Source organism: Scyliorhinus canicula, chromosome 6 (genome assembly GCF_902713615.1).
Source record: "Scyliorhinus canicula chromosome 6, sScyCan1.1, whole genome shotgun sequence".
NCBI classification, from domain to species: Eukaryota; Metazoa; Chordata; class Chondrichthyes; order Carcharhiniformes; family Scyliorhinidae; genus Scyliorhinus; species Scyliorhinus canicula.
The window spans coordinates 34,569,521-34,587,356 of record NC_052151.1 but is presented as its reverse complement, the minus strand read 5'-3'; the positions used below and the strand labels follow the sequence as shown (position 1 = coordinate 34,587,356).

At 48.7% G+C, this 17,836-nt stretch overlaps 1 protein-coding gene across 2 annotated transcripts in view; it reads right to left on the bottom strand.

Annotated features, from left to right (window-relative positions):
• Nucleotides 1–17,836, bottom strand: part of thumpd2 (THUMP domain containing 2) — a 45,748-nt gene that overhangs the window by 18,590 nt on the left and 9,322 nt on the right. For both annotated transcript variants that reach the window (XM_038799141.1, XM_038799142.1), the window contains 2 exons: nt 16,647–17,056; nt 1,218–1,295 (listed from right to left, as the gene is read on the bottom strand). In XM_038799141.1, the coding sequence (XP_038655069.1) occupies nt 1,218–1,295; nt 16,647–17,056 (488 nt within the window). The remainder of the gene's footprint in view (nt 1–1,217; nt 1,296–16,646; nt 17,057–17,836) is intronic.

The following is a 17,836-nucleotide window of genomic DNA, read 5'->3' as shown; positions in this document are numbered from 1 at the left end:
GACTTTTTTGAATTACCGGGGATCTTGGGGTGCCTATAGCTCTCCATGGCAATGTCTCAGCCAATCAGCATCCCTCCTCTTGTTGAATAAATTGAGAGAGTCAAATTGGCATTTGTGAATTTGTCCTTGATGAGTGAAAGATGAAAAGCTTCGACAAAATAAATCCCTTTTCAGCGACAAAATCTGTTTCAAATGAAATCTCTTTGACAGAAGCACGGCCACTCTCGCTAGCAATTTGACAGGCATCATCATATTATATCCTCTTGAGTACTGAAAGAGGATTCTTATTCTGGACCATATTCCATCCTTTATTAATGCTATTCACCATTCTATGTCATAGCGTGTGCAGCAATTTATGTATAAACAACCAAAAACTCTCAAGAGCCAAAAAGATTGCCTGAGAAACAAGGTTTGTTACTTGTAGCAAAACTTTCGTGTTTTTCCATTCATATACTTTTCTTTTTGCAATTTTTATATTATATGTTAATTTAAAGTGGAAATGTGGTCACCCGAATATGAACACCAGATGATATATGCTGTTCAAATTCAAACCCAGGATATATAACTCAAGAATCTGAAAACCTCAAAATATTCTAATCATTAGACAAAACTCCAACTCTAAATAGACGGAGTTTCTCCCCCATAGATGCTGCAAGACCAGAATATTTCCAGCATTTTGTTTTTCTTTCAGATTTAAAACATTTTTGTTCTAGTCGAATTAAAAGGACCTACACGCCATGGTAAGGGATTTCAAATCAGTATTGCTGAAAAAAAAGTCAAGTTGAAGCTTTTTGTCTTACATTCATCAGGACACTTCCAAGAATACCAGTATAGGGGAAAACAGCAATTTATACTTTGAGGGATTGACAAGTAGACCGATTGGTACAGACATTGCCATGGAGAATGCACCAGGTGACAAACAGTTAATTGTCAAGCATTGTTTCAATTTAAACCAGGCAGTGCAAGATGAAAAGCTTTGATATGCCTTGTTTTTCTAGCAATAAAAGGTCTGTACTACCAAACACCAATTTCAGTTCAATGAAATGATTACATTGGTTAGTGACAATATAAAGTACTCGATTAGTCAAAAACAGACTAAATACAAAATTGGTCATGCAGTCAAGGAAAAGTAAATAGTCTAATTAATTCTGACTCAAAAGTCTTAACTTTTAAGTACTCTAGTCATACTGCACTCCCATCAAAACAGCAAGACTTACCTCCAGCATGGGGTTTCTCAATTCTGCTTTCCAGCCCATTTGCCTGCCGAGGGCAATCCCAATTGTTCTTCCTAGCTCCTGTGGAAAATTAATTACCCACAAAAATTACTCATTCATTTTCCGAGAATACATTCATTTACAATTGCGACAAGTTGCCACGCAAAGTTACAATTTTGCTAAATTCTCACCTTTACTAAGTGATAGTGTCCACGACAATGAAAACCTATTGTCTGAACAGGATGAAATCAACTTAACAGAAACTTGCCCTCAAGTAAATTGGGTGTGATCCATGTTGGGGCAAAGTGTTCATTGCTCTGGAAGATGACAACTGATATTTTAAATAGCCTTCCCTCATTTGACTCCGAAAGCGCTCGTATTATTACATAATTTCCAAGAAATATTTTTGGCATTTCAGACAGAATGTCACAAATCACAGCAGACCAAGGGAACAAACCACTAGAAGTATTACACATCCAATGAAAGTGTTTAGCTCGCTTAAGTATCACTTATCATGGCAATTATATCTGACTTCTTTTGGTTACTTATCTGAAATGGGATAACTCAAATGCAGTGAGGCGTACAGCGTATTGTCATCAACAGTTCATGAATTCTCCAATCAAGTATCAATGAAATTAAAGTTTACTATTTCAAAGCACTTTGCAGAAGGGAACGTGGAAACAAAGCACTAACACGGGAGTTGGGAAACCTGACTAAATGCATGGTTAAAAAGATATACTTTAGAAAAAGAAAACACAAATACAATTTAAAAACAGACAAGGGAATGTGGATGATACTCTTCAGGATTTATTTTTTATCCAGAAGGGGGCTTGACTCACTGTAAATTTGTCATAGGATGCAATATATATTTGTTTTTCCTCAATTAATTTCATGATTACCCTTGCCAAAACAAGCATTCTACCATTCAATACAAAATTGAACTAAAACTTGCATTCATTGAGTGCCCCATAATTTAAAATGTCTCAAAGTACTTCTGACATGACTTCCGGTTGCGGCAATGACTGAGTGAGCCGCACATTTGGGAGCTCTCACTCCGGCGGAGCTTAAGGACCCGATTCCCCGCGATAGCGGGATGGTGGAGCTGTGAAAAGACGGCCACGGAGGTGTGGCGGAGCGGGCAGCGTTGTATGGAACCGCGGGAGTGCCGGAGGCAACGGAAATGGGAGAGAAAGGGGCAAAGACAAGGTGAAGGGGAAGCTGACCTGAAACCCAAGATGGCGGACCTGCGGATCTCGGACCCAGCAAGCGCTGGAAAACATGCTGCAGGTGATAAAAAGTAGTTTTGAGTCGCTGAAGCGGGATAACTTGGACCCACTTCAGAAGGCAGTGGATTAGCTGAATCAGGGGCTGGATGCCCAGGACGTAAAAGTTAAGGAGCTGGGAGAGGCAGTGGAGGAGCAGGAGGATGCGCAGACGATTGCGGCTTTAGAAGTCGACGGGTTGAAGGAGAGGCAGAGAAGACAGCTGGACAGAGTGGAGGAGTTGGAAAATAGAGCCCGTAGACAAAATCTGAGGATCATTGGCTTCCCGGAGGGGGCAGAGGGAGCCGATGCCACAGCGTTTGTGGCTGACCTGTTGATGCAGTTGATGGGGGCTGAAGCCTTTCCGTGACCCCCGGTGCTGGAGGGGGCATACAGAGTGCAGGCGAGGCAGGTGCGTCCGGGGGACCCCCCCCCTCCGACCCCGTTCGATGGTGATTAGGTTCCACAGGTTCGTGGAAAAGGAGCGGGTTCTGCGGTGGGCAAAGAGCACCAGGAGCAGCACGTGGAATAACAGTGTCCTACGCATCTACCAGGACCTAAGCCAGGAGGTGGCTCGGCGGCGAGCAGCCTTTAAACAAGTCAAGGAGGTGCTGTTCAAGAAGCTTGTGAAGTTTGGTCTGCTGTTCCCGGCCCGTCTTTGGGTTACGCATCAGGATCAACACCACTACTTCTCCGAGCCCGAGGAAGCGATGGACTTTGCGAGGGATCAGGGGCTGGTCCTGAAAAGACGCCCCACGGACGCAAACTAGGGTCCGAGAACTACCGTTTGAAGGGACGCCGAATGTGCCTAGACTGTTGGACAACTGGGGGGTGTTATTCTGCTGACGTGGGAGGGATCTGCAGTAGGCAATGGAAAGGAGGTTGAGGGTGGAGGCGGCCAAGAATGGCGCGGCGCACGGGCCGGGCCCGAGAAATGCTATGGCTGACCGGCGTGGGGGGCGGGGGGGTTAGGTTGTGTCCCCCAACCAGGCTGATCACCTGGAATGTCAAGGGACTAAATGGGCCAGATAAAAGGGCACGTGTGTTTGTGCACTTGCGGGCTCTGAAGGCGGACGTAATTATGTTGCAGGAGACACATCTGAAAGTGTCTGACCAGACTAGGCTAAGGAAGGGCTGGATTAGCCAGGTCTTCCACTCGGAGGTGGACTCTAAATCCAGGGGGGTGGCAATTATGATCAATAAGCGGGTTCAATTTGAGGCGGAGGGCACAGCCGCAGACAGGGGGGGCAGATACCTGATGGTAAGGGGAAGACTGGAGGGGAGAAGAGTGGTGCTGGTGAACATATATGCTCCGAACTGGGACGACGTGGACTTTATTAAAAGAGTGCTGGGGAAGATCCCGGACCTGGACTCTCGTAGGTTGATAATGGGGGGGACTCGAGACTTCTGGTTGCGGTGATGCGGAGCTAAACCGCACGTTCGGTAGCTCCTGCTATTTTCGGTCTTTTGGGCTCTTTTAAGGCCCGCAGCGGTACCGGTTGGACTTTTCCCCGTGTGGGAACACTTCCTCTAAGATTTTCCGCCGGTGGATAGCCTGGACCAGGAGCAGAGCGGTCAAAAAAATCGGCTTTGGAGCAGAAAAAGGTGCGAGGCAGGAAAGGCAAGATGGCGGCGGGCGGGGAATCAGTAGCGTGGCAGCAGTGGGCGTGGGAGCAGCAGGAGCTGCTTCAGTGCTCCTTCAGGGAGCTGAAGGCAGAGATCCTGGAACCGCTTAAGGCCTCCCTGGACAAGCTCATGGCTACCCAGACGGTTCAGGGTGCGGAGATCCGAGAGCTTCGGCAAAAGGCCTCGGGGAGCGAGGACGAACTCCTGGGCCTGGCAGTGAAGGTGGAGTCGCACGAGGCGCTCCACAAGAAGTGGTCAGCGAGAATGGAGGAGATGGAGAACCGTGCCCGTCGGAAGAACCTGCGGATTCTAGGCCTCCCAGAAGGGCTGGAAGGTTCGGATTTGGGGGCCTATGTGACTATGATGCTGAATTCGCTAATGGGCGCGGGGTCGTTCCAGGGACCCTTGGAGCTGGAGGGTGCCCATCGGGTGCTGCTGAGGAAACCCAAGCCAAACGAGCCGCCTTGGGCGGTGCTGGTCCGTTTTCGCCGCTTCGTCGACCATGAGTACGTGCTGAGATGGGCGAAGGATGAGAGGAGTCGTAAGTGGGAGAATGCGGAGGTCAGGATCTACCAGGATTGGAGTGCGGAGGTGGCAAAGAGAAGGGCTGGTTTTAATCGGACGAAGGCAGTACTCCACAAGAAGGGGGTCAAATTTGGCCTGTTACAGCCGGCACGCCTCTGGGTCACTTATAAAGACCGCCAGCTCTACTTTTACTCTCCGGAGGCGGCCTGGGCTTTCGTCCAGGCAGAGAAACTGGACTTGAACTGAGAACTGGGGGCTGGGGAACGGTGTACACAGCCCGGAGGCTTTGTCCTCCTTGGTATCCTTTCGCTTTTATCGGTTCTATTTGATGATGTCTTTTTGCTGTTCTGCTTTTTTGGGACTGTTATCTGTTTACTTGGGCGCTTTGTCACGTCTGGTTTTTTTCCACTGGTTGAGAGTTTGGGAGTGGTTCGCAGTCCTGTTGGGTCATGTGCCCGTCTTTTCCCGCGTGTTGGGTCGGGGGGGCGGGGCTCGGGATGGAAGCTCGGGCTTCTCTCCCGTGCTGGAGGAGCAGTGGGGCCGGCACTGGGGGGGGGGGGGGGGGGGGGGTTGTGTTGCACTGGGGAGGGTCATTGGGGTGGCGGGAGCAGCCGGGGTCAGCAGGAGTCGGCTGACTTACGGAAGTACAATGGAAGGGGTTACGCAGCTAGGGGCCCTAGCTTGGGGGTGGGGTTGGTTGGTGGGGAGGGGTACCGGGTTGCTGCTGGAATGGTCGAGAAGGAGCTGGAGCATGTAGAGGGGGTCGGGATGGGAGTCTGTCGCTGTGGGGAACTGGCTCAGCGGGGGGCGCGGGCATGTGGCGGACTGAGGAAGGGTAATGGCTAGTCGACGGGGGAGGGGGGCAGGTAGCCCCCTGATCCGGCTGATAACCTGGAATGTGAGGGGACTGAATGGGCCGGTCAAATGGGCACGCGTGTTTGCGCTCCTGAAGGCGGATTTGGCCATGCTTCAGGAGACGCACCTGAAGGTGGCGGATCAGGTTAGATTGAGGAAGGGATGGGTAGGCCAAGTGTTTCATTCAGGGCTGGATGCAAAAAATCGGGGGGGGGGGGGTGGCGATCCTGGTGGGGAAGGGGGTGTCGTTTGAGGTGGCGAATGTGGTGGCAGACAGCAGCGGGAGGTATGTGATGGTAAGCGGCAAGCTGCAGGGGGAGCGGGTGGTGCTGGTCAATGTATACGCCCCGAATTGGGACGATGCGTGTTTCATGCGGCGCATGTTGGGCCAGATTCCAGATTTGGAGGCGGGGGGCCTGATAATGGGGGGGGGGGGGGGGGGGGGGGGGGGGGGGGGGGGGGGGATTTCAACACAGTGCTGGATCTGCCACTGGATCGATCCAGGTCCAGGACGGGTAGGAGGCCAGCGGCGGCTAAGGTTTTGAGGGGGTTTATGGACCAGATGGGAGGGGTGGATCCATGGAGGTTTGCGAGGCCGAGGGCCAGGGAATTTTCATACTTCTCCCATGTGCATAAGGCCTATTCCTGGATTGATTTTTTCATTATGAGTAGGGCGCTGATTGCAAGGGTGGAGGATGCTGAGTATTCGGCGATAGCCATTTCTGACCACGCCCCGCACTGGGTGGACCTCGAGCTGGGGGAGGAGAGAGACCAATGCCCACTTTGGCGCTTGGAGGTGGGGGGGCTGGCGGACGAGGAGGTGGGCGGGCGGGTTCGAGAATGTATCGAGAGGTACCTGGAGGCCAATGACAATGGGGAGGTCTGAGTGGGGACGGTCTGGGAGGCGCTGAAGGCGGTGGTTAAGGGGGAGCTGATCTCCATTCGAGCCCACAGGGAGAGGAGAGAGCAGAGAAAGAGGGAGTGACTGGTGGGGGAGATGGCGTGGGTGGACAGGAGATACGCGGAGGCTCCGGAGGAGGGATTGCTGAGGGAGCGGCGTAGTCTCCAGGCTGAGTTCGACTTGCTAACCACCAGAAAGGCGAAAGCTCAGTGGAGGAAGGCACAGGGAGGGTGTATGAATATGGGGAGAAGGCGAGCAGGATGCTGGCGCACCAGCTCCGTAAGCGGGATGCGGCCAGGGAGATTGGTGGAGTTAAGGATAGGGGAGGAAATGTGGTGCGCAGGGGGGTTGACATTAATGGGGTCTTCAGGGACTTTTATGAGGAACTGTATCGGTCCGAACCCCCAGCGGAGGAGGGAGTGATGGGGCGCTTTTTGGACCGGCTGAGATTCCCGAGGGTGGAGGAGGGACAGGGGTTGGGGCTGGGGGTGCCGGTTGAGCTGGTCAAAGGGATAGGGAGCATGCAGTCAGGGAAGGCGCCGGGGCCGGATGGGTTCCTGGTCGAATTCTATAAGATGTATGCAGACCTGTTGGGCCCCCTGTTGGTTAGGACCTTCAACGGGGCAAGGGAAGGGGGGGGCTCTGCCTCTGACGATGTCTCGGGCGCTGATTTCCTTGCTCCTTAAGCGGGACAAGGATCCCCTGCAATGTGGGTCATACAGGCTGATCTCACTCTTAAATGTAGACGGCAAGCTGTTGGCGAAGATTTTGGCCACGAGGATAGAGGATTGTGCGCCACAGGTTATCCACGAGGATCAAACAGGATTCGTGAAGGGGAGGCACCTGAACACTAACATACGGAGGCTCTTGAATGTTATAATGATGCCGACGGTGGAAGGGGAGGCGGAGATAGTGGTGGCGATGGACGCGGAGAAGGCCTTTGATAGGGGGTACTTGTGGGAGGTGCTGGGAAGGTTCGGATTTGGGGAGGGGTTTGTCAGGTGGGTGAGGCTGTTATATGAGGCCCCAATGGCGAGCGTGGCCACGAATAGGAGGAGGTCGGAGTATTTTCGGTTATACCAAGGGACAAGGCAAGGGTGTCCCTTGTCCCCCCTGCTTTTTGCGCTGGCAATTGAACCCCTGGCCATGGCGCTGAGGGAGTCGAGGAACTGGAGGGGGCTGGTGTGGGGTGGGGAGGAGCACCGAGTGTCGCTCTACGCAGATGACCTATTGCTGTATGTGGCGGACCCGGTGGGGGGAATGCCGGAGGTGATGAGGATTCTCCGGGAATTTGGGGATTTCTCGGGGTATAAACTCAACTTGGGGAAGAGCGAGCTGTTCGCTGTACACCCGGGGGACCAGGAGGGGAGGATTGGTAGGCTCCCACTAAAAAGGGCGGAGAGGAGCTTCAGGTACTAGGGGGTCCAGGTGGCCAGGAGCTGGGGGCCTTGCATAAGCTTAAACTCACAAGGCTGGTGGAGCAGATGGAGGAGGAGTTCAAGAGATGGGACATGTTGCCGCTGTCTCTGGCGGGTAGGGTGCAATCAGTCAAGATGACGGTGCTCCCGAGATTTCTGTTCCTGTTCCAGTGCCTTCCCATCCTTATCCCGAAGGCCTTTTTCAGATGGGTTAACAGGAGCATTACGGGGTTTGTGTGGGCGCACGGGACCCCGAGGGTGTTCTTGGAGCGGGGCAGGGATAGGGGGGGCTGGCGCTGGCAAACCTTTGTGGGTATTATTGGGCTGCCAACGCAGCGATGGTGCGTAAGTGGGTAATGGATGGGGAAGGGGCAGCATGGAAGAGGATGGAGATGGCGTCCTGTGTGGGCACGAGCCTGGAGGCGCTGGTAACGGCGCCGCTGCCGCTCCCTCCAACGAGGTATACCACGAGCCCGGTGGTGGCGGCTACCCTCAAAATTTGGGAGCAATGGAGACGGAACAGGGGGGAGGTGGAACCACCGGTTTGTCCCGGGGAGAATTGATGGCGGGTTCCTGAGTTGGCACGGGGCAGGTGTTAGGAGGTTCAGGGACCTGCTTGTAGACGGGAAGTTTGCGAGCCTGGGTGAGCTGTAAGGCAAGTTTGGGCTCCCCCCGGGGAACACCTTTAGGTACATGCAGGTAAGGGCATTTGTCAGGTGGCGAAGTTCCCTCTGTTGCCGCCGCGTGGGGTCCAGGACAGGGTGCTCTCGGGGGTGTGGGTTGGAGAGGGGAGGATCTCGGCAATGTACCAAGTGATGCAGGAGGTAGACGAGGCCTCGGTGGAGGAGCTGGAGGGTAAATGGGAGGAGGAGCTGGGTGAGGAGATTGAGGAGGGGACGTATGCGGACGCCCTAGGAAGGGTGAACTCCTCCTCTTCTTGTGCGAGGCTTAGCCTCATACAGTTTAAGGTGCTGCATAGGGCTCACATGACCGGGACAAGGATGAGCCGGTTCTTTGGGAGCGAGGACAGGTGTATTAGGTGCTCAGGGAGCCCAGCAAACCATGCCCATATGTTCTGGGCATGCCCAGCGCTGGGGGAATTTTGGAAGGGGGTAGCAAGGACGGTGTCGAGGGTGGTAGGATCCAGGGTCAAACCAGGCTGGGGACTCGCAATATTTGGGGTTGCAGAGGAGCCGGGAGTGCAGGAGGCGAAAGAGGCCGGCATTCTGGCCTTTGCGTCCCTAGTAGCCCGGCGGAGGATTCTTCTTCAGTGGAAGGATGCGAGACCCCCCAAGCGTGGAGGCCTGGGTCAACGATATGGCGGGGTTTATTAAATTGGAGAGGGTGAAATTTGCCCTAAGGGGATCAGTGCAGGGGTTTTTCAGAAGGTGGCAACCATTCCTGGTTTTCCTGGCAGAACGGTAGAAATAAGGCCGGCAGCAGCAGCAACCCGGGGGGACCGTCCCTTTGGTTTGGACTGAAGGGACATGTATATTTGTTTTTTGCTAATGTCGGGCGTTAATTTACTTCTTTTTTGTATACAGATGGGGGTTTGTTCTTTCTGTTCTTAGTATTTTCTTTTATTGATATTTTGTAAAAATTTGAATAAAAATTATTTTTTAAAAAATTATGGGGGGGGGGGGGGGGGGGGGGGGAAGAGACGACTTTAATACAGTCCTTGACCCGGGGCTGGACCGGTCGAGTCCCAGAACGGGTCGACTTCCAACAATGGCAAGGGAGCTGAAAGGGTTTATGGAGTAAATGGGGGCAGTGGACCCATGGAGAGCCAGACTGCCGACAGAAAGGGGCTACTCGTTCTACTCGCACGTTCATAAAGTATACTCTAGGATAGATTTTTTTATCCTGAGCACGGACTGTGTAGGGGAGGTAAAGAATATGGAATATTCGGCAATCACTATCTCGGACCATGCCCCGCACTGGGTGGACCTGCAGGTCGGGGGGGGGGGGGGGGGGGGTGAATTACCAACGCCCACAATGGAGGCTAGACGTAGGACTGTTTTCGGAGGAGGGGATATGTGAGACACTTCGGAAGTGTATGCAGAACTACTTGCAGGTGAACGATACGGGGGAGGTTTCAGCGGCGACCCTGTGGGAGGCGCTGAAGGCAGTAGTGAGCGGGGAGCTGATCTCAATTGGGGCTCACAGGGCCAAGGCGGACAGAGCAGAAATGGACAGATTGGTTAGGGAAATGTATCGGATAGACGAGGAGCATGCGGAGTCCCCGGGGATGGACCTACTCAGGGAGAGGAGGAGACGACAGGCGGAACTGGGGGCGTTATCCACGAGTAGGGCTGTGGAACAACGTAGGAAGGCGAGAGGAGTGGTGTATGAGCATGGGGAGAAGGCCAGCAGATTGTTAGCGCAGTAACTCAGGAAGAGGCTGGCGGCCAGGGAAATAAGTAGAGTGATTGATGGGGAGGGGAGCAGAGTGGAGGACCCGGCAGGATTGAATAAGGTATTCCGAGATTTCTATAGTAAGCTGTATACTTCGGAGCCCCCGGAAGAGCCGGAGGAGATGAAAAGGTTCCTGGAGGGGCTAACATTTCCAAACAATAGGCGGGGGGCTAGTGGATGGGCTGGGGGACCCGATTAGAGTGGAGGAGGTATTGGGGGGCCTAAAGGCCATGCAGTCGGGGAAAGCCCCGAGGCCGGATGGATACCCAGTAGAGTTTTACAAGAAGTTCTTGGAATTAGTGGGACCGGTCTTGGTGAGGGTTTTTAATGAGGCAAGGGACAGAGGGACCCTGCTGCCGCCGATGTCGTAAGCCACCATCTCGCTGATATTGAAGCGGGACAAAGACCCGGAATCCTGCGGGTCATACAGGCCAATCTCCCTGATCAATGCAGATGCAAAGCTACTGGCAAAGCTCCTGGCGATTAGAATTGAGGACTGTGTACCGGAGGTGATTGAGGACGACCAAACTGGGTTTGTGAAAGGCAGGCAGCTGTCAGCTTACTGGAGATGATTACTCAATGTGATCATGATGCCCCCGACGGGCAAAGAGGTGGAGGTAGTGGTGGCGATGGACGCTGAGAAGGCCTTCGATCGGGTGGAGTGGGGCTATTTATGGGAGGTGCTCGGACGGTTTGGGCTCGGGGAGGGATTGGTGAATTGGGTCAGACTACTGTAGCAGGCTCCAAAAACCAGCGTTAGGACGAACAGAGTAGTGTCAGATTATTTCAAACTACATCGCGGGACCAGACAGGGCTGCCCACTCTCCCCGTTGCTATTTGCGCTGGCCATAGAGCCGTTGGCGACTGCGTTGAGAGCCGCAAAGGGATGGAAGGGAATGACCGGGGGGGTGGAGGAACATAGAGTCTCTCTATGCGGACGACCTGCTCTACATGTCGGACCCACTGGCCGGGATGGAAAGTATACTGGAAACACTGAGGAAGTCTGACATATTATGAAGTGAAATTCCTATTATAGTAAAATGCTATTGCTACACTCTCTCATGTAGATCTTTAACAAAACAAACAACAGATTAACCAGTTCATTGGTGTTCAGCAGAGGGAGAATTGTTGAAAACACTATAAAAACAATGGAAAAGGTGCATACACGTTGACCTTCAAAGTCTCAAAAATCCTTCCAAAATAAAATGGGGCTCAGCTTATATGTGGAGTATAAAACATGAACCGCTGGTGTTGTTGATGGTCGCCATTTTCAAATGTGAAAAACATAACACCCGTAATTCAAATTAAATCAACTCGACATCATTTATTGGATGACTTCATTCTACAAGGATGCCTTGAAACACAGTCAAAATGTTTGAAGTGTCAAGTTCACAACCTTTGGCATTCAACGCAAAATTCATCAAATTCATTGAGGTCACTTTGTCTATACAATCATCAGCTCTGGTGCTGTCAGTTTCAGAATTATCCCTCCACAACAAGTAATCTTCCTCATCATCCATCAAATTAGATCTTCTGCATTTTTGAATGCTCTGATGAGTTTGGCGTTAATTGCATCCCTCAATGGAGTACAGAACTCCAGAAAAACATCAGGGCAGCACACATATTTCCACTCTCTGTGAAATATTTTTTTCTGTCAACCACCCACCTATTCCATTCGGTGCAAGCACGAAAAGGTTTGTTGAAGCAGACATCAAAAAAGATTGAACTGGCACATTAGATCCCTGGTATAACTGCAACTTGGGGATATTATTTCTTCACAGGCACCTCTTAATATCAATTTTAGGGACCGGAATATGTCCTCCACTAACATGCTGTGTTCTTTGCATGGGCCACTAGGATGCCTATTCCATACATTATTGATCCACATCTTCACTCCATTCTCATCCATCCAACTGTTGTCACAGACATGCACAAAGACTTCTGCATGAACCGTTTTTTCTGCATGGTTTTACATTTGAAAGTGACCAGAAACGTTAATTCTGTTCTGCCGGCCAAGCTGCCAGTACCACTATGAATCAGGTCTTCTTACGTCCTTTGGCTTTTCACAGGAACAGTGTCCAAACCTTTTCACCTCACAGTTCAGTTGCTGGGCATATTATCCATGTTGCTAATATGACATCATGAGTACATGTTTTGCCGCTGTCTGATGATGCTGGAAACTGATAATTTTGACACAGAGGTCTTTTGGTAGTCTCAGCAATCTTGATCTTCAACCGCAACTCGAGATTTTTGTTCAATAAAGCGACAGCACCAACTAGTGGATGCTCTGTTGACTTTGCTGGATTTGGTTTCATCTGGCCTATAAAAGTGTACAGAGCATAAATGTGTTGTATTTCTGGTGGCAATATCATTCTGATGATTTCAGGGCCCAGTCTGATACATGCTTCTCAAGACCAGGCCAGTGGCTGGTCCCTGTTCTCATGAACATTTGGCCTAGGGCATCTTCTTCAGGAAAAATTCATTCTTTTGCCATTCTTCATCAATTGTTCACTAACACTAAAATATCTCGCCACAGTATGATTATTTGATGAGTTAGCTACTGTTCCTCACCGAAGAGACATGATGTCAAAGCTTTTTGTTTTGCACTCAGAACAAAACTAAAATATATCAAAAAATGCATTAAACAATTCCGATTGTGCCAAGAATTATGCAAACATTGATTTAGGTCATCTGTCAGGATTGCATCACTTCTTGACGTTTTGGCTAAGATCAAGCGTCAGATCTAGCCCAAGATGGGGTGTAATACCTTTTCTTGTCAGCTTGGATCTTGTATGTCTCTTTTGTGGAGACCATGAATTGGTTTTGTAACATTAAGGATGGGATTCAGTTAAGATCGCAGTGTGTCTTATTCATTCATGTTAGAAGCTACGTGTATTCAAACAGGGCCCTGTCCTTTGCAAAAGAACATGTCTACAGGTTTCACCTTTTTCAATTAAAAAAAAGTTTGAGGGACAGCCATTCGCTGGTTCATTCCTCTTGACAATGCCTTGACCAGAGTTAACTTGCATGGTTTGAATTTAATCAAAAGCTTGAGTCAACTGTTCCCTGATTCATTTTCCAAGGCAAAGCCTTGACCACAGCCCATTTGCCAACCAATCAGCACCTTCCTCACATGCATTATAAATTGTTGTTCTCTTTGAGATTTCATATTCTTGTGATTCTGTTCTGATGAGTGCAAGACCAAAAGCTTTGACAGCATGTCTCTTTTGTCAGCAATACTCAGCGCCTATTAGTTAATGTCATGACTTTAGCTTGATACTGGTTTTGAACTTCATTCTTTTTGCCAGAGGACCATTTTCTGTTCATTGTTGGCTAAGTGTGGTCTCTTGTATGGGCACGTCTTAAACGCGAACACATCTTCTTGACATTATGGCATCATCTGCTTGCACACAGAAGCCAACTTTTAAGAGTTTTAAGAGGTGATAGTGTGAGGCCAACTCCTAATGTCAGTAGAGCATTTCTTAGCAGATACGAGTGGTCAGGTCAGTCAATATGTTGTGTGTAGGCCTAAATATGGATTATTTTGGGGCTGAAAAACTGGGTAGTCTTAAATGCAGGATCAACTTAAATACCACAATCTTCAGTAATTATAGTTATGCAGTGAGACTTAGAATTTAGAGAATTTTGCACCATGACCGAGAGGCTTAATGGGTGACTTCAAGACTATTCACTGAGGTAATCAATTTCAATTGTAACAAGAAAAAAGTCATAAAGCTTAAAATGGAGATTAGAAAAGAATTCGTAGACACAAGATGACTGCAGTACACCAAGTCCTCTGTTCAGAAACAGAGCCTGCACATTTGCACACGACATAAGAGACAGTTCTTCTTTAAAAACCCATAGAAAGCTACTTTGCAGAGCTTTGTGATTGCATTAATACTCAAGTCAATAACCAATCGTGATAGCTCAACTGACCTTCAGTACATATGCAATAGCTATTATACTGCAATGCAGCTGTTTGCACAGCACCATTAAAACCAAGGTCAAATGATATATTGGAAGAATTATGGATGAGGGAATGTTAACTCTCATACAGTTGGTGATTTACAGTACCCAATCAAATCCTTCAATACAGAAATAGCACCTTAATATCTGCAAGCTGGCCGGAATGACAATCATTGAAAGTTTTGCTGATCATCAAGTTGTATGTCTGTTGGAATTATTTTACTGAGGCTATAATTTATTTTACGGTTTAATTATGCTCACCAAGAGCAGTAATAGCTTTAGCTGTCTATTAATGATGCTGTGCTTTTGCTGACTGCATGATGTGTGAATGGTGAACAAAGGCATCGCTCTTCGTAATCAACCAGCCTGCTGGGTCTCACTTCCAAGACTCAGACAGGAATAATGTACAATTGGGTGTTGGCACTTGTAAAATAGCAAATCGTTCAACAACTTCTGGAGGAGGGAAGAGAAGAAAGTGTGAACAAAGAAAAGTACAGCACAGGAACAGGCCCTTCGGCCCTCCAGGCCTGTGCCGACCATGCTGCCCGTCGAAACTAAAATCTTCTACACTTCCTGGGTTCGTATCCCTCTGTTCCCATCCTATTCATGTATTTGTCAAGATGCCCCTTAAATGTCACTATCGTCCCTACTTCCACCACCTCCTCCGGCAGAGAGTTCCAGGCACCCACTACCCTGTGTAAAAAAACATGCCTCGTACATCTCCTCTAAACCTTGCCCCTCGTACCGTAAACCTATGCCTCCTAGTAATTGACCCCTCTACCCTGGGGAAAAGCCTCTGACTATCCACTCTGTCTATGCCCCTCATAATTTTGTGAACCTCTATCAGGTCGCCCCTCAACCTCCGTCGTTCCAGTTGTAGCCACCTAAGATGGACACTGGGCTAACAAAATGGAGAACTGCTAAGACTGCAGGGAAAAAGCAGTTTAGCCAAGACAAGCAGTCTGCAAAGACTGATTAGCATTCTGCACGTAGCAAAACTAGTTTATGGCCAGGTGGAAGATCTCAACCAAAGGTGTTAATAGCAAAACGCTTTGCATATTAATGAGGCAATCCAGATCTGGGCACACACAATAGCAACATTTGGTTTTGAATAGATACTTTAAGTGGAGGCCCAGACGAAACGGCACCAGAAGTATCCACCACAAAAGACCCTAGAGACCGCCCCACCCATCGAGAAGAGACCCTCAGATTGGGGGATTTGTGAGGCATCGATTGGGAATTGATCCAATCGATGCATGGCAGGTAAAGCCCGCCCCGAAAGGGCACGGACATTGGGGGCCACTATAAAGCTAGACCCCGCACATGGTCCTGTCTGTTTTGTTGCTCCGGCTTGCTGTTTCGACTTTGACTCCAGTCTCCAGATCCTGTCTTCTATCACCAGCCGTTGAGCACCAGCCATCGTTCAGTAAGTCCCAAAACGACGCTCGCTACGTGAACTTATACAGTACTCGACTAATAACCAACAGAAGGTGCAGCCCAGAAAGGAACAAAGGCCTTGTCCCCTGACCTTGCTGGTTCCCACTTAGATAAGTATTTAGTCGTTTAATAGTAGAAATAGGTATTAGTCTTTAGCGTGTGCATGCGTATTTATTATATTTGTATAATAAATATTGATCGTTGGAACTTACTAATCGGTGTATAGTTTTATTACTTTGAACCTGACCTTGAGGTACTTGTGAGGTGTTTATATAAGACACCTGGCGACTCCGAGCTGAAATTACACATACAGAGCCCTAGCAGTGTTAAGTACACGGCCTTTAAACGGAGGCGTGTTAATACACTCCAATAAACGCGTATTACACTCAAGTAAAACGTGCAACACAGTGAGAACAAACCGAGTTTATTCAACCGCTCCTCATAGCTAATGCCCTCCATACCAGGCAACATCCTGGTAAATCTCTTCTGCACCCTCTCTAAAGCCCCCACATCCTTCTGGTAGTGTGGCGACCAGAATTGAACACTATACTCTAACTGAGGTTCTATAAAGGTGCAACATGACGTGCCAATTCTTATACTCAATGCCCCGGCCAATGAAGGCAAGCATGCCATATGCCTTCTTGACTACCTTCTCCACCTGTGTTGCCCCTTTCAGTGACCTGTGCACCTAGATCTCTCTGACTTTCAATACTCTTGAGGGTTCTAAAAAAAACTGCCTCTATTTAAAGATCATCCAATTCTTCAGTTTGAAACCATTATTTCAGTAATAAATAGCAGTGCAAACAGAAATATCTTAATGTCATCACAAAATGTTTGTTCAAATGCAAACCCACTTGTGCTAATTAGATTGAAATACAAATAAACAGCAACATTTCAAATTTTCCACAGTTCTGCAAACATTTGCGAGACACAAGTAATTTCCCTTTGAAGCTCAACTCAAAAACAACTTAATTCCTTGAACTGGTTTCAAATAAAGCAATTATCTAAATAAAGCAATTATAATTACCTGCGAGGTAAACATTCTCGCAATTCTTCCACTGCAGCGACAAGATACTCTGAAATGCATACAGGATGCAGCATCTCGATCCTTGGAATTAAGTAGCTCATCAGGTGAAGGTGGTGCCTGCATTGGTGCCTTACTCTGGCAGCTTTCTTGAATTACTGAATGAAGATCATGTTGCCTGGTTGGACTTCCATCGTAGATAGTTGTTGTTGGTTCACCCAGCTCTAACTTTGGCCTTTTTCTCATTCCACTATCATCTTGTAGTCTTGGCCGCTTTATCCCAGTTTCAATACTATCTGAAGTGCATCCTTGCTCTTTGCTAAAATCCTGAAGAGTCTGCCATTTGGCAACAACATCCAACCATTTACTAGATTCTCCAATCACACAGTTCTTGAGTAGGCAAACTCCTTTTCCTTGGAATTCAAAAAGAAAGAAAAGCTTGTTAGTACATTGTTGTGGAATATTTAGCCTTTGTGTGGAATATACAGTCAAGCCTAAATGCAGCACATTTTAAATCCAATAAAAACACCAATTAACCGTAATAATCAGCATTGTTGAGACATATTTAGAACTAACAATCTAAAGTGATACTGCTAAAAATACACCATTTCAAGACAGCTTTAATCCCTTTAATTCTCTCAATTCCATTAAGTCTTGCTATAAAGATTTATACATCACCTTTTCCAAATGCTGAATGCTAGAATTACTGGACATCCCAATCAGCTAAAAGCTTGAGAAAATCATCTATTGCGCTAACCTATTGCAGCTCTGTATTTCTGCAACACTCGTCAAATTTCAATTCCCAGAGAGCTGCAATAAAAGTCAAACATCTCAGTTAATCATACCAAGGGGTCTTGTCTCTAGATCGATCTCTGTCCTCTTCTAATGTTCTGGTTGGGGGCTGGTTTAGCTCACTGGGCTAAATCGCTGGCTTTTAAAGCAGACCAAGCAGGACGGTTCGATTCCCGTACCAGCCTCCCCGGACAGGCGCCGGAATGTGGCAACTAGGGGCTTTTCACAGTAACTTCATTGAAGCCTACTCGTGACAATCAAGCGATTTTCATTTCATTTCATTTTCATGTTCTCACGTTCGGACTTCCATCAAAGACTTATGATAAAAATTAGGAAACATGGATCATCTATTTCACCAAATTGTTACGGTGCAGAAGGAGGCCATTCGGCCCATCTTGTCT